This window comes from Mus caroli, chromosome 16 (genome assembly GCF_900094665.2).
Source record: "Mus caroli chromosome 16, CAROLI_EIJ_v1.1, whole genome shotgun sequence".
NCBI lineage: Eukaryota > Metazoa > Chordata > Mammalia > Rodentia > Muridae > Mus > Mus caroli.
In genome coordinates, this window is record NC_034585.1 from 21,935,273 (window position 1) to 21,947,859 (window position 12,587).

At 39.2% G+C, this 12,587-nt stretch overlaps 1 protein-coding gene across 10 annotated transcripts in view; it reads left to right on the plus strand.

Moving 5' to 3' along the window:
• Lpp (LIM domain containing preferred translocation partner in lipoma) overlaps positions 1–12,587 on the plus strand; it is a 590,743-nt gene that overhangs the window by 324,666 nt on the left and 253,490 nt on the right. Inside the window, exons 1-2 of one of the 10 annotated variants that reach the window (XM_021185106.2) lie at positions 4,952–5,810; positions 5,904–5,955. The exons of 8 other annotated variants lie outside the window; for them this stretch is intronic. In XM_021185106.2, coding sequence (XP_021040765.1) covers positions 5,806–5,810; positions 5,904–5,955 — 57 coding nt within the window. In that variant the 5' untranslated portion in view covers positions 4,952–5,805. Of the gene's footprint in view, positions 1–4,951; positions 5,811–5,903; positions 5,956–12,587 lie in introns of those variants that run through there. One more of the 10 variants, XM_021185107.2, reaches the window with a different exon arrangement.

Consider the following 12,587-nt stretch of genomic DNA (forward strand, 5'->3'; position numbering starts at 1 on the left):
TATAATGAAAAGGGGAGGACAGCAAAGATAAATTTCCTCTGCCTTTGTTCTGTGGAAAAGCAAGCCTTCTGGAAGTGAAGGCCCTGACAGGGTGTGAAGAGAAGGGAGGCAGTGAGAAGCAAGGTTTAGAGAAGACACTTAAGAGTCAAGAACAGGATGGGACAGATTTTCTTCCACGATGTATTCCTGGACAGAGGAGGGGTGCATCGCAGACACTGATTGTTATTAAGGAGACTAAGCAAAGGAAAAGGAGAGTCTGCTGCATAGGGAGCAGTGTTCTAGCGTTCTATGTGGATCGGGAAGGCTGGTGAGCGAGATGCCAAGGCAGTGTAGATGGACTCTTGGCAACATGGAATGCACACATCTGCTAAATGCTGGCGGTGAGTCCCATGACAGGATGTCATGATCAGTTCTGTCCTGAGTCTCCTTTCTTTCTCAATGCTCTGAACCAATTCAAAGCACGATGGCACTGTCTCTAATTTAAGGTTAGCAGAAAACAGTATGAAATACAGATGAACAAATTTTAGCAGAATGTTCATTGTTGTGACTTCAGAAAATAGAACACATAGGTCTCCACCTATGTCTATAAATAGAGACTTCAGGCAGATGGTGTCAATGTGTAAGGCTGTCACTATCAGAAACACAGGGATGTGGCCTTGAGCCCAAGGGGAAAACTACTGCTTTATTTCTACATATGTAGCCTTCCCTTCCTTACAGCAGCACAAGTGCCCTGAAGTTCTCTCCTGGCATAAGATTGCCTCTTGTATATTTTAGAATTTAGGGAAACAGAGAGGAGCATGATGTAGGCTGGAGTCAATGTCTGCCTGCCAAGGGCTGAACGTCGGCTGCCCTATGTCCTCTCAGATCTACTAAGAGGTGAATGTCACTTCTCCTGTGACCAATGGGGGAAGCATAGACAGGATGATTCTTCATTGTAAAGATCCAAGAAGTTTCCTTCTGGACCTTAATCATAGTAATATGTGAGAGGACAGTGGAAATATCTAACTTCATGCAATCTCTTTGGAAGGCTAAAACACAATGGGAGTGTGACTATAACTTAGGGTGCAGATTAGCCCCTGAGGATGTGAGGCTGGTGAAGTGGTGGGCTCTGCTGAGTGGCTCTCAGTGGTCAGAGGGCCAGGGAAAGGAGAAGTTGAGAAGTCGGGGTGAAGCAGATCTTAGTCGTGTTTCCTCCTTGGTTGTATGTCTTAACTAGCTGTATAGCACAGAGAATGGACATTCCTAGTTTCCTACTGCCTCTCCTCTTGGCCTATAGATCCCATTAGTGTTTAGATTGCACTTTTGGTTTATTGCAACTACTGGGTATCTTTTTCATACTGTCTACTGGAAGGACAATATTGTTATCTCATCATCTTTTACTACAAAGGTCAAGGGGCCTGGAGGACAGTATCACTGTCAGCCTTGTCCTGTTCACTGCAGTATTATCCACACATGCTAAATAGTCTAAAGGTGAGTGCTGTTAGGTAGTGGCTAATCTATGGTTCTTGACCAAAATAGCCTCTAAGATGAGATTATGATTTTTAAGAGATCCCTACAGGGGCCTGCCTTTCAAATAAAATCCACATCTTAATAGCTTCTATAAGGGATAACAAAATAAGTTCCTCCTTTTACTAATCATAAAAGCACTGTTCAAAGGAGCTTAGTGGAGGTTCATATACTGAGACCCTAGCAAGGAAGTCTTTTGGCATTTTCTTCTCTCTGTTAAGTGGGAATCCCATATGGGTAGAATATGTGCTTCTAAATACATGCATATCTGGATATATGTGACAAGAAACCTTTTGTGTCCTTGCACAACATTCCTTCAAAGTGGCGATATACTTTGAAATATGTGAATCATTCATGTATATATATATATATATATATATATATATATACACAATTTTTTGAAAAATGCTGTGTATTACCACAGCAATTAACACATTAGTGCTTTGATTACTTTTTAAAAGCTTTCATATATAATTTTTATTTAATTAAAATATAATTATATTGCTTTTCTTCTCCTTTTCTTCCCCTCAAGTCCTACCCCCATATTACCCATTTCTAAATGCACCCCCTATTTTGACCATTGTTTTTACTTACACATGTAAATGAATACATTTTAGATACAGCCTGCTGAGTTCATTCAGTTTTGCTTGCATGTATATTAGACCATTGGTATTGGATAATCAACAAAGAGGTAAGCCCTCTTCTCCATGTAGCAGTTGTTAATTGCCTGGAGTTTTCATCTAGTGGCTGGTCCCTGTGCCTTCTCCCATTGTGATGTTAATTGTTACTCTTATGCATACATGTTGTTAACATTTCATTGGTCCAGCTCTGTTATTGCTGCAAGACACAGTCCCACATCAGGCTTCCTGGTTCTCTGACTATTAAATTTCAAACTGTTTTTTAAAATTCTTGATAATGATCTTTCCTTTTTTTCTTAATAAAACATAAAAAATCCATAATGTCTCCTCCTAATTTAAGGAATTTAAATAATAAAAAATAAAACGTCAGATGTAAAATAAAGAAACATTCAGGCATAAATGTTTCAAAAGGAACTCTACCATACTTCAAGTTTGTTGTTTTTTTAAGCATTTTCTTTTAGCAAATACATAGAAATGCCTTTCCTGAGAAGCACTGGCTCCTTCTCAGTGTGGACCGATTTCCTTGTCACAAAGCATGATTTAACTTTTGTCCTGTGAAGTGATGGTGCACATGGAGCTTCATGGTGACACCAAGGGCTTAGGAATTAATGGCCTTTGAAAGAATCTCTGTGTGAGTAGTGTTGTTGTAGAATAGATAGGACTGACGTTTGTCCCCTTTGGTGGTAATTGTACAAAGCATCTCCTGCCTTACACTCTCAGTACCCGAGCTATCTAATGTTTGGATAAGGAGATGCTGGAGCTCCACACCCTGCTGCTGCTTCTCAGCTGATTGTGTGCAGATTCTCAGGGCAATGTAAACTATGCGTCTCCTAATGTATAGGCTAGATTTTCACATAGAATTTAGAATGCCATATATCGAGATTTTCAGGTATGGGAGCAGGACTCAGGAGGCAGTTTTGGTAAGTTTGAGACAACTCTTTCTGATACAAGACTATTTTGAAAAAGTGCATCTTTTAAAACTGCCATTTTTGAAAAAATGTATATTCCTAGCACTTTGCCTTTTGAACTGTCAGGACTCTAACCACCGTGCAGTAAATAGAAGAAACCCTGACTCCTGACTCATTCTAATTTTCCCCGGTTTTGTTACATTTTAAATGTACTTATTCTGTTTGCTCGTGAATAAGTGAAGTGGCAACCATGAAGCTCAGAGGACAACTTGTGATGGCGTACCATGTCTGTGGCAAAAGTCGGACTCAGGTTGTCAGGCTTGGCCGCATGCATCACAGTCATTTCTCTTGGCAACTCTACTCTTGGTGCCTTAATGGACTTCCCAAAAAGTTGTAGCTCTCACGCTGCATGAGTCTCTTTTATAGTTTTCTAAACATAATTTCCATGTTCTCTTACATATTTACCTCTCTGGTCCTGTATTTCCACATCGTAAAAATGGAGCTGTTCATAGATCCTATCTCCTATGGTTGTTAGGAATAATGAATATGTAATACCGTGTCCTTATTCTTTGAGGTATCTACATTTTATTTGTAAGTTAATTCTGTTAAATCTGTGTATATGAATGGTTTGCCTACCCGTATGTCTGTGCACAACCTGTGTTCCTGGTGCCTTTCAAGGCCAGAGGAGTGCATCAGGTCTCCTGGAACTGGAGTTACAGATGCTCTGTGAGTTGCCATTGGGTTCTAGGAATCAAACCCTGGTCAACTATAAGAGGAGCAAGTGCTTTTAGCTACTTAGCCATCTCTTGAATTCCCAGCATCTACATTTTTAATGTCAGTTTCTGAGAGATTGAAACCAATTAGGTAAGTTAGCACCATCATTTCTTTCTTCATGTTAAAAACACAGATGCATTCATATAACCCCAAGCATCATGTGTAGTGTTTATGGTTCTTATCATAATGCCTACCACAATAGAGTATTACTGCTATTACTGGTGACATATAAGGCACCATATTTATAGCTGAAAAGCACCTATACCTATCCTCTTTTTTATTACTGTACTGTCTCTAGGTTTTATTTGAGAAACCCTAGAGGACTTTCCATAGAGCACACAACTAAAATATCTAGATTGTGGTGGTTTTTTTCCCTGTATCTTCTGTACTGTTCACCTAGGTCTCAGATTTCCCTGGTTTTATAATGTCACATAGTATTACTAATATCTACTTGTGTTTCATACTTCAATGTCAGTTTTAGAGTACTTTTTAAAGTTTCAAACTTTTTAAATCCAAATTTCTAATGCTACTAATCCTTAAGTGAATATTCTTTATACCCCATGGAATGATTTCATTAGTGAAATCATTGTGGTTTGTCAACTCCTATAATTCTTTGTATTACTTCTTTTGACACTTGCTCTTTGGAAATTTCACTTCTGCCTTGAAATAAGACATTTCACATCATACCAAGGCATTTCTGTTTCTCTGCTAATGAATATAAATCCTTGGCGCTAGAAAGGTGGCTCAAACATTAAGAGAATGGGCTGCTTTTCCTGAGAACACAGGTTGTATTCCCAGTACTCACATAATATCTCCCAACTGATGTTAACTCCAGAAGCAGATCTGATGTCCTCTTCTTGCCTGCACATGCTTCAAAAAGGCACACGGTACACAGGCATAACACACACAATTAGAAAAATTAAAACAATTGGTGACCTATATTTTCTACATATAGGGTTTACACCATCATCAGGACTTTGCTCATATCCCTACTCCTAATTTCAGAGATTACAGGATTTATGTTAGGAGGTAATGATGATGCAAAGGAGAAGGCCTGCCTTTGATAGTCTACTGGTATTAGTTCTCTCCCCTTGAGGAAGCAGTTGGAGTAAATCTTGTAGCTATACATATTTGTGATATTACTACTATTTTACCTATGGAAAGTCTTGATATAAATTAGTCCTTTGCAGGAAGCAGAACTATAGTTTTTCTTGCATAGTACCAAGCATAATTGGGAACCTCGACAGCCAGGCTCAAGAGTAGAGTCAAACACAAAAAAAGATTTGAGAAATTAATCTATAGGGAGATAATTTAATAACTAAGGCTTTTGTTTATTCATTTGGTTGTATTTTCAGGGTGCAATACTTTTTACTTTTACTTCTGTAAATCAAATGAGCTTTTAAGACTTGATCAATACATTAACAAGGATTTATTGAGGACCTGCCATGAGCTAGAGACATTGTATGTGCTAGACATAAAACGCAACTTGTAATGGCATTTACACTAACAATGTTCTGTGCCGTGATAAAGCAAGTGCCAAGGGACAGTTGCAGTTCCTTTGTGTTTATGTCGGAAGCTCAGGAAGGTGAATCTTGTCAAGCTGAGGAGGTCTTTGAGAAGTCTCTTCTAAAAGATTAGGGTGACGTTTGTAGTCTGGAAGTATGTGGAATGGAGAAGGAAGTGCTTTGCTGTGAAAAAGTGTGCTGAGACTCAAAGTAGTTCAAGATATCTGTAGGTGTACAGTAGCTTTGTGGGTAGAGTCTGTCTTCCCTCCGGGTATGTGTGACTGTGCCCTCTATGAGGTCACAGAAAGGGCTAGCTACAGGTTATATCCTGGTGGATAGGTCAGAGAGTTTGCCACAGTTAAGCTAGACAGTGGGCTCATGCCAAGTTGGCTCAAGGTCCCATAGTTTTAAGTGTAAGATGTGTATAAAAGATTGGTGCTCCCAGCTTTTTGAAGAATTTGAAGGGCTTAGAAAATGGAGTAAGTGGAAAGAAAGAATGTGTCTGAAAGAATGCGTTGGTGATGGTTCAGTGCAGTGCAGTGACTTTGTGTATTGTGCACCCTGTCCTGTAGGCTGCTGGGGAAAGTAGGGGCATGCCTGAAGAGGAGCACTGGAACACTGAAGGTTTGTGATAACAACTTGGTTTGGATTAGAGAGGTAACTTGTGATGTGCTTAAACTGTAGAGGCCTTGCGTAGTGAGTGAAAGCGGATGTGTCTTCCTTATGGACATGAGCCGTAATAATCCAGGTAGAATGTGAGATAAAGTCCTCTGATTTAGCACTTCTGCAGCTGAAGCTAACTTGTTCTTACATTAGGAAGTTATACTTAAATAAATTTTCCAGTAATATCTGACGTCTTTCGAGAATGTTCAATGACTTTTGTCAGTTAAATCTCTCATAAGAATATGGTAGATTATCATTTTTCAGTAGTTTACAGTTAGGGAAATTGTAACAGAAGGATTTAACCCAAAGTCCTGATTAGGTGGACAGATATGGTCTTTGAGCCAAGACACTATGGCTCAGATGGTTAAACATGAATTGGCAACTCAATATATACTTTAAAATACTGATACTCTCCGTATATTAGGGAACAGTGATACTAGGCAAAGACATATATTTGCACATACAGACACACACACTCAGACACACACAGACACATACAGACACACACACCCTTTGCTTTTCAACAAGTCCTGAATTATAATGTGGTGATAGATTCATGCCATGCTTACCTCATTCTAGTTGGAAAAACATTTAGTAAAATGTTTACTCTAGTTCTTACACCAGCCCTAAAGACCTTTATCTGTAGTAATCAGCTTTGAAATGATCTCAGTTTAATTTCAGTTTTATTTTTCCATTGCTGTAATATAGTAACCATACTAATTCAAGAGTTTACTGTAATGTGAACTGATTCTAATCTGGATGAAATTACTATACCTGCTTCATCGTTTAGTGTACAGAAGTAAGCAGAGTGTTCCGTCCTTTGTTAGGTGATTAAGAATATCTGAGTAAGCACGCCCAAGGCCTCTTGAGTTCTCTGCATCTTATAGTTAAGGCAGTTAGGTAGAGAGAATTCCTGTGTGACCTTTTGCAATTTTTTTGAGATTATAATTGTAACATTTCCTTCTTTCCTTTCCTTTTTTCAAAACCTTCTTGTGCTCTGCTCCCTGGTTCAAACTTACAGCCTCTTTATGCTTTTGTTGTTCATGGTGGGGGTGGGTTTTTTGTGTGCATGTATTCCTAAATACATAAATACCACTTGTTCACTTTGTATAATATCAATTGCAGATGTACCTTCAGAGTCCTGGGAAGTCTGGTTATGTTTGTTAAAGTGCCTGTTTTCTTGGTGTTTGTTTGTTTGTTTGTTTTTAGTTTTTCTAGAAGCCACTGATATTTTTATATTTAGTATCTTTATAATGAAATATTTGCCATTTTAATATTTAATCTTTAAAATTTAAAGTAAAATAATATTCTCCATAAATAGTAGAGAAGCAATTGCCCAGTATGAAGATTGTGTGCTGCAGAGCTCTCATTGGACAGTTGGTCTCAGGTAGGGAGCATCAAACAGGACACTGAATAGTCACTGCAGGGCCGGAGTCGCAGTGCCTGCTTGGCAGCACAGAGATCTGGAACGCCTTAAAATTAAAATCGCAAATGCAACAGATTTAATCAGTCCTAGTATTTTTCTCTCTTATTCTCCCAGTCCTAAGTTAAAAATAAAATTCGCTGCCTTATTTTCCTACATTCTAGTTGGGATTAGCTGGAGCTCTCAACAGGAAAGCAATAGATAGAGTAGACACCATTGTGTGGTGGGTGAAAGCCCGGTAGAGATAATTATACAGTCACACCCACTATATTACCCTTCAAAGAAACTGAGCCTAATATTCTCCTCCTAAGCAATTTAACCAACTTCTAAAAAAAAAGCATAAGATATTATTTAGAGAATGAAATAGCTACTGTATATAATCAGGAGGGAGAATTATAGCAAATTATTACACTCATTTGATAAGTACATAAAGAGCTACATTCAAAGCTTTGTATTGAGCCTCCTTGGTAATTGTTCATTTCTGCTAACTGTCCTGTACAAAGGGCAGCTGTAGAAGTGCTAGAAAAGAAGGATATGTGTTATTAAATTTCTCCCCTACTGCAGACTCAGTCCCTTCCTATGCTCCACGGGATGAAGCTCATTTTGTCACCAGATGTCAAAAGTGATGACTTTTTTTTCTTTTTTGCATTTCCAAGGAAAACGTTCATGTCTAGTCACAGAAAATAATTAAAAGTGCAATAAATTTGTTTTACTATCATGTTTGCATGCACATGTGTGTATGTTTTAGGCATGATTGTGACAAAGCTTTATTCTCTGTATGTATACAGCACTCCAAAACACCATTGTTTTCTAAAGATAGGAGTGTATGTATAACTTCACAGGATAAGAACATCCCCAAATCCCCCAAATTGTTTACTCACTTGACCAACAAGCTGTCAATAATATTGGGGGTTATTTATTTTTGATTTTCTTTAAACAGAATAAATACATGTATAAATACTGACACTTCAAAGATTGAGGAGTTACATTTGTGTTTGCTATGATTTTTTTTCTCCACCAAGCCCAACAAAAACAAAAGATTAAAAGTTGAACTTATTGCTATTAAGAGAAGCTTCCCAACATAGTTTTTAAGCCAGATAGCCCTTACAAGCAGTTGTTGAGATGTCAGATGCCCATGGAGGAACAGTGTCCCTCATTGGTCAGCAGTGTTCAACAAATGTCTTTATCTCTAGATGATTCATGGAAAAAGGCATGAAAGTATGGAGTATAAGACTGTATTGCCTACCCAGCCAGTTGTGGGAGTGAACCTTGGCATCCTTGAGGCAGCAGAGCACAGTACCCCTCACATGCTTATACTTCAGCAATTATAAACTCTTTGTCTCTTGAGTTTCTTCCCATTTCCAACTGATTGCTAAGAGTCAGGTGCCAAAAATCATTTACAAATCACTGTCATCAAGACCATCAAAATGGATCATGAAGGTCAGCCTGGAAGATAGTCCTGGTGACAGAGTTCTTGTAATTGTTCCTGCTGGCCTTAGTGACAATGTTATAGAGAACCATAGAATTACTGTGACTCTTGATAAAAACATAACTCAAAAGACTGATCTCCAAATGCAAAGAATTCTTTAGAACACCAAGAAAACCACATGTTGCTTTGTTTTTGCATTTATTCATAACAAGAAAGGGACACACAATTTACTAAAACCAACATGAGTTGGTTTCAAGTATATTTCAAACCATGTCTTTGAACAAGAATATAATAAACATTCAATGAAGAAACAGTTATGACTTAAATGGCACTGATTTTGCTTCTAGAACTGTAAGAGGTAAGAGGACGGTTTATAGTAAGCAGTGCCTTTCATTTGATGAGTCGTTGCAATAATCACTCAAATGATAAGTTATATAGTAGAGATTAATATTGGTAGGTACATTAACAAGATGAAGGGGTTTTTGGCCCTTCAACTCAAAGTGAGTAGTTCTACAAAAGGAAGTTTGGGAGTTATCAGAAGTCTGAAGAACTTGAATTGTAGCAATATCAATGTGATTTGCCTCAAATATATTTTATATATATTGTACTATATTGGGCTGAAATTCTTGTCACACAAATGTTTATTTCTTTTTCTTTCTTTCTTTCTTTCTTTCTTTCTTTCTTTTTCTTTTTTTTTTTTTTTTTTTTTTTTTTAGGGTTTTTCTGTATAGCCCTGGCTGTCCTGGAACTCACTTTGTAGACCAGGCTGGCCTCNAACTCAGAAATCTGCCTGCCTCTGCCTCCCAAGTGCTGGGACAAATGTTTATTTCTTTACCAATTTTTTTACTGGATTATGAAATTTAACAACAGGCAGAAGTCATGCTGTTAACTGAAGTAGGGAGCCTGAGTCAGAGCCCAAGTGACTCAGTTATAAAAGCTCTCTACATCTGCCTACAGCAGACTGCATCCTTTTCTTTCATAACTTGCTAATCAGACATTGAGAAAGGACCTTGCTACATTGTCTCAGTAGCCACCATTTCAAAGAGTTGATCTCTGTCCCAAGCAAAAGTACACTATTTAGAATTTGCAGTGGCTTGGGCTACTTATGTATAGTAATTTCCTCTTTGGTTCACAGCTTATTGGTTTCCAATATCTATGTGGCTCCGCCTAGCCATGAAGATGTCAGGAACCTAGAATTATTTAGAAGGAAGGATCCATAGTTTCCACCTAGTTCATGTTAACAATAGCTAGCAGCCTGGGGCATTCCCTCTACGTGTGTACTATCATAATACCCGGACATGGCTCACAGAATCAACTAAGTAGCATTCATAGGGCTCCCAGAGAGGAGAGGCCCCTTGGTCTTGCAAACTTTATATGCCCCAGTACAGGGGAACGCCAGTGCCAAGAAGTAGGAGTGGGTGGGTAGGGGAGCAGGGCGGGGGCAAGGGAAGGGTATAGGGGACTTTTGGGATAGCACTTGAAATGTAAATGAAGAAAATATCTATTAAAAAAAAAAGAGCTCCCAGAGACGGAAGCAGCAATCACAAAGCCTGTGCCGGTCTGTGCTAGATCCTCTTCATATATGCTATGGAGAGGATGTCTGACTCTTTAGAGTGTTCTTGGGTCCCTTCCCCCTTACTGGGTTGCCTCGCCCACCCTTGATGCAAGGGTTTGTGCCTATTTTTATTTTATTTGTTATGTGCTGTTCTGCTGATATTATCCCTGGGAGGCCTGCTCTTTTCTGAAGGGAAACAGAGAAGGCTGGATCTGGGGTAGGAGGACATGGCTAGGAGGTGTAGAGGGAGAGCAAGTGCAGTCAGGATATATTGAAAACAAAAACAGAAAAAGAAAAGATATTTTAAAAATAAAATAAGAAATTAAGAATGGATGCATGGTGCCCTTCAAGCAGCATAATGTACTACACTAGGCAGTAAGAGAAACCAAGATCCAACTGCCATGCCCGGGAGTCATACATTTACTGCAAAGTGTTATGCTTCACTGTAGGCTATGGCTTTTCAAAAACGACTTTAGTAACTATTTGCAAATGCCTTGAACCCCCTTCCTATCCACTGCTTAAAGGTAGGGGAGGAAAGCTGGGCTATAGGACAATGGAGGTGTGGACCCATTTAGAAGTAATTCTTTGGGTGCTTCCCGTCTTCATTGTTAGGGTACCAGCAGTCCAGTTTAGTAGTGTCACCAAATGCAAATGAGCAGTGGTGGCATGATCCAGCATTAACAGCCAAGCCTCCACCAAGTCAGCATGAGTCAGTAGGAGGGACCAGGAAAAGTTCTCTGCCATGCCTCTCTCAATAAAGTGAAGATCAGCGAAGATACAAGATCAATGAAGCTTTGCATAGTAAGCAATGCAAGTGTCCTGTCTTAGTCAGGGTTTCTATTCCTGCACAAACATCATGACCAANAAGCAAGTTGGGGAGGAAAGGGTTTACTCGGCTTACACTTCCATGCTGCTGTTTATCACCAAGGAAGTCAGGACTGGAACTCAAGCAGGTCAGGAAGCAGGAGCTGATGCAGAGGCCACGGAGGGATGTTCTTTATTGGCTTGCTTCTTCTGGCTTGCTCAGCCTGCTCTCTTATAGAACCAAGACTACCAGCCCAGAGATGGTCTCACCCACAAGGGGCCTTTCCCCCTTTGATCACTAATTGAGAAAATGCCTTACAGTTGGATCTCATGGAGGCATTTCCTCAACTGAAGCTCCTTTCTCTGTGATAACTCCAGCTGTGTCAAGTTGACACAAAACTAGCCAGTACATGTCCCATCACTGTTTGTTGGATCCTACTTCTACTCTCTTCAAACATCACATGTCTTCCCATGAGTCTACATCATATGACACAACCAGGAATTTCCTCTTAACTTCACTTTACAATGGACCAGAATTTGTCTCAATTTTGGTTTGTTTGTTCATATTTCAAGGCTGGTAGTCGATCTACAGCCTTAGAAATGTTAGGCATGCTACTGAGCTGTGTCTAAATATACAGAGGTTCTTTTTAATTCTTTTTCTGGCCTTCATTTTTAACCATAAAAAGAAACAAATACAGTTGAAGGTTTTCTGAAAAATATAACAATGAGCTATGTGATTCTCACAGTCTTCTAAGAAAGTCTATTTGTCTTGATCCTAGAACAAACACTTAGGAGATTGCAATGTGTGACTCTTCACTTGATCTGAGCCAGAGGCCGAGAAGCACTAACCTTGCTTTATTCTTTGTCTCATCTTCTGATCTTACTTTATTTAGGACAGTGGTCATTGGTAAGGAACTCTCATAATAGATGAAGCTACCCAGATTTCCATTTAAATGTTCAATTTGAAGGAATTTCTAATACAAGTAAATGTAGAAAGAGTATAATGTTTGCAATGACAGCTGAGGTGGTCTCTGTAACCCTTACTTTACTGAATGTGTAGGGTCATCTGACCTCTTGTCAAGCAGAGTTGTGGATAGTGACACATTCCTTGGCTCTGCGAGACAGGACTAACAGAGCAGCAGCCAGTGATCCCCTGGTCACAATTCTGAGGAAGTGTTGGGAGAAATGGGGAGGGCAGTATTAAAGAGGATCTCTTGGCTAAGATAGAAATGTCCAATGTTTCGGGGAAGCCTTTGCCCTGAGATGAAAAACTGAGAGGATTGGTCCCTTCCAACTTTTCTGTTGGGAAAGGGAAAGCCTTATGTTCTTAATGTGCTTGAAACAACCGTGCTCTCATCTAAAAATTTAGTATTTTCTTCTAG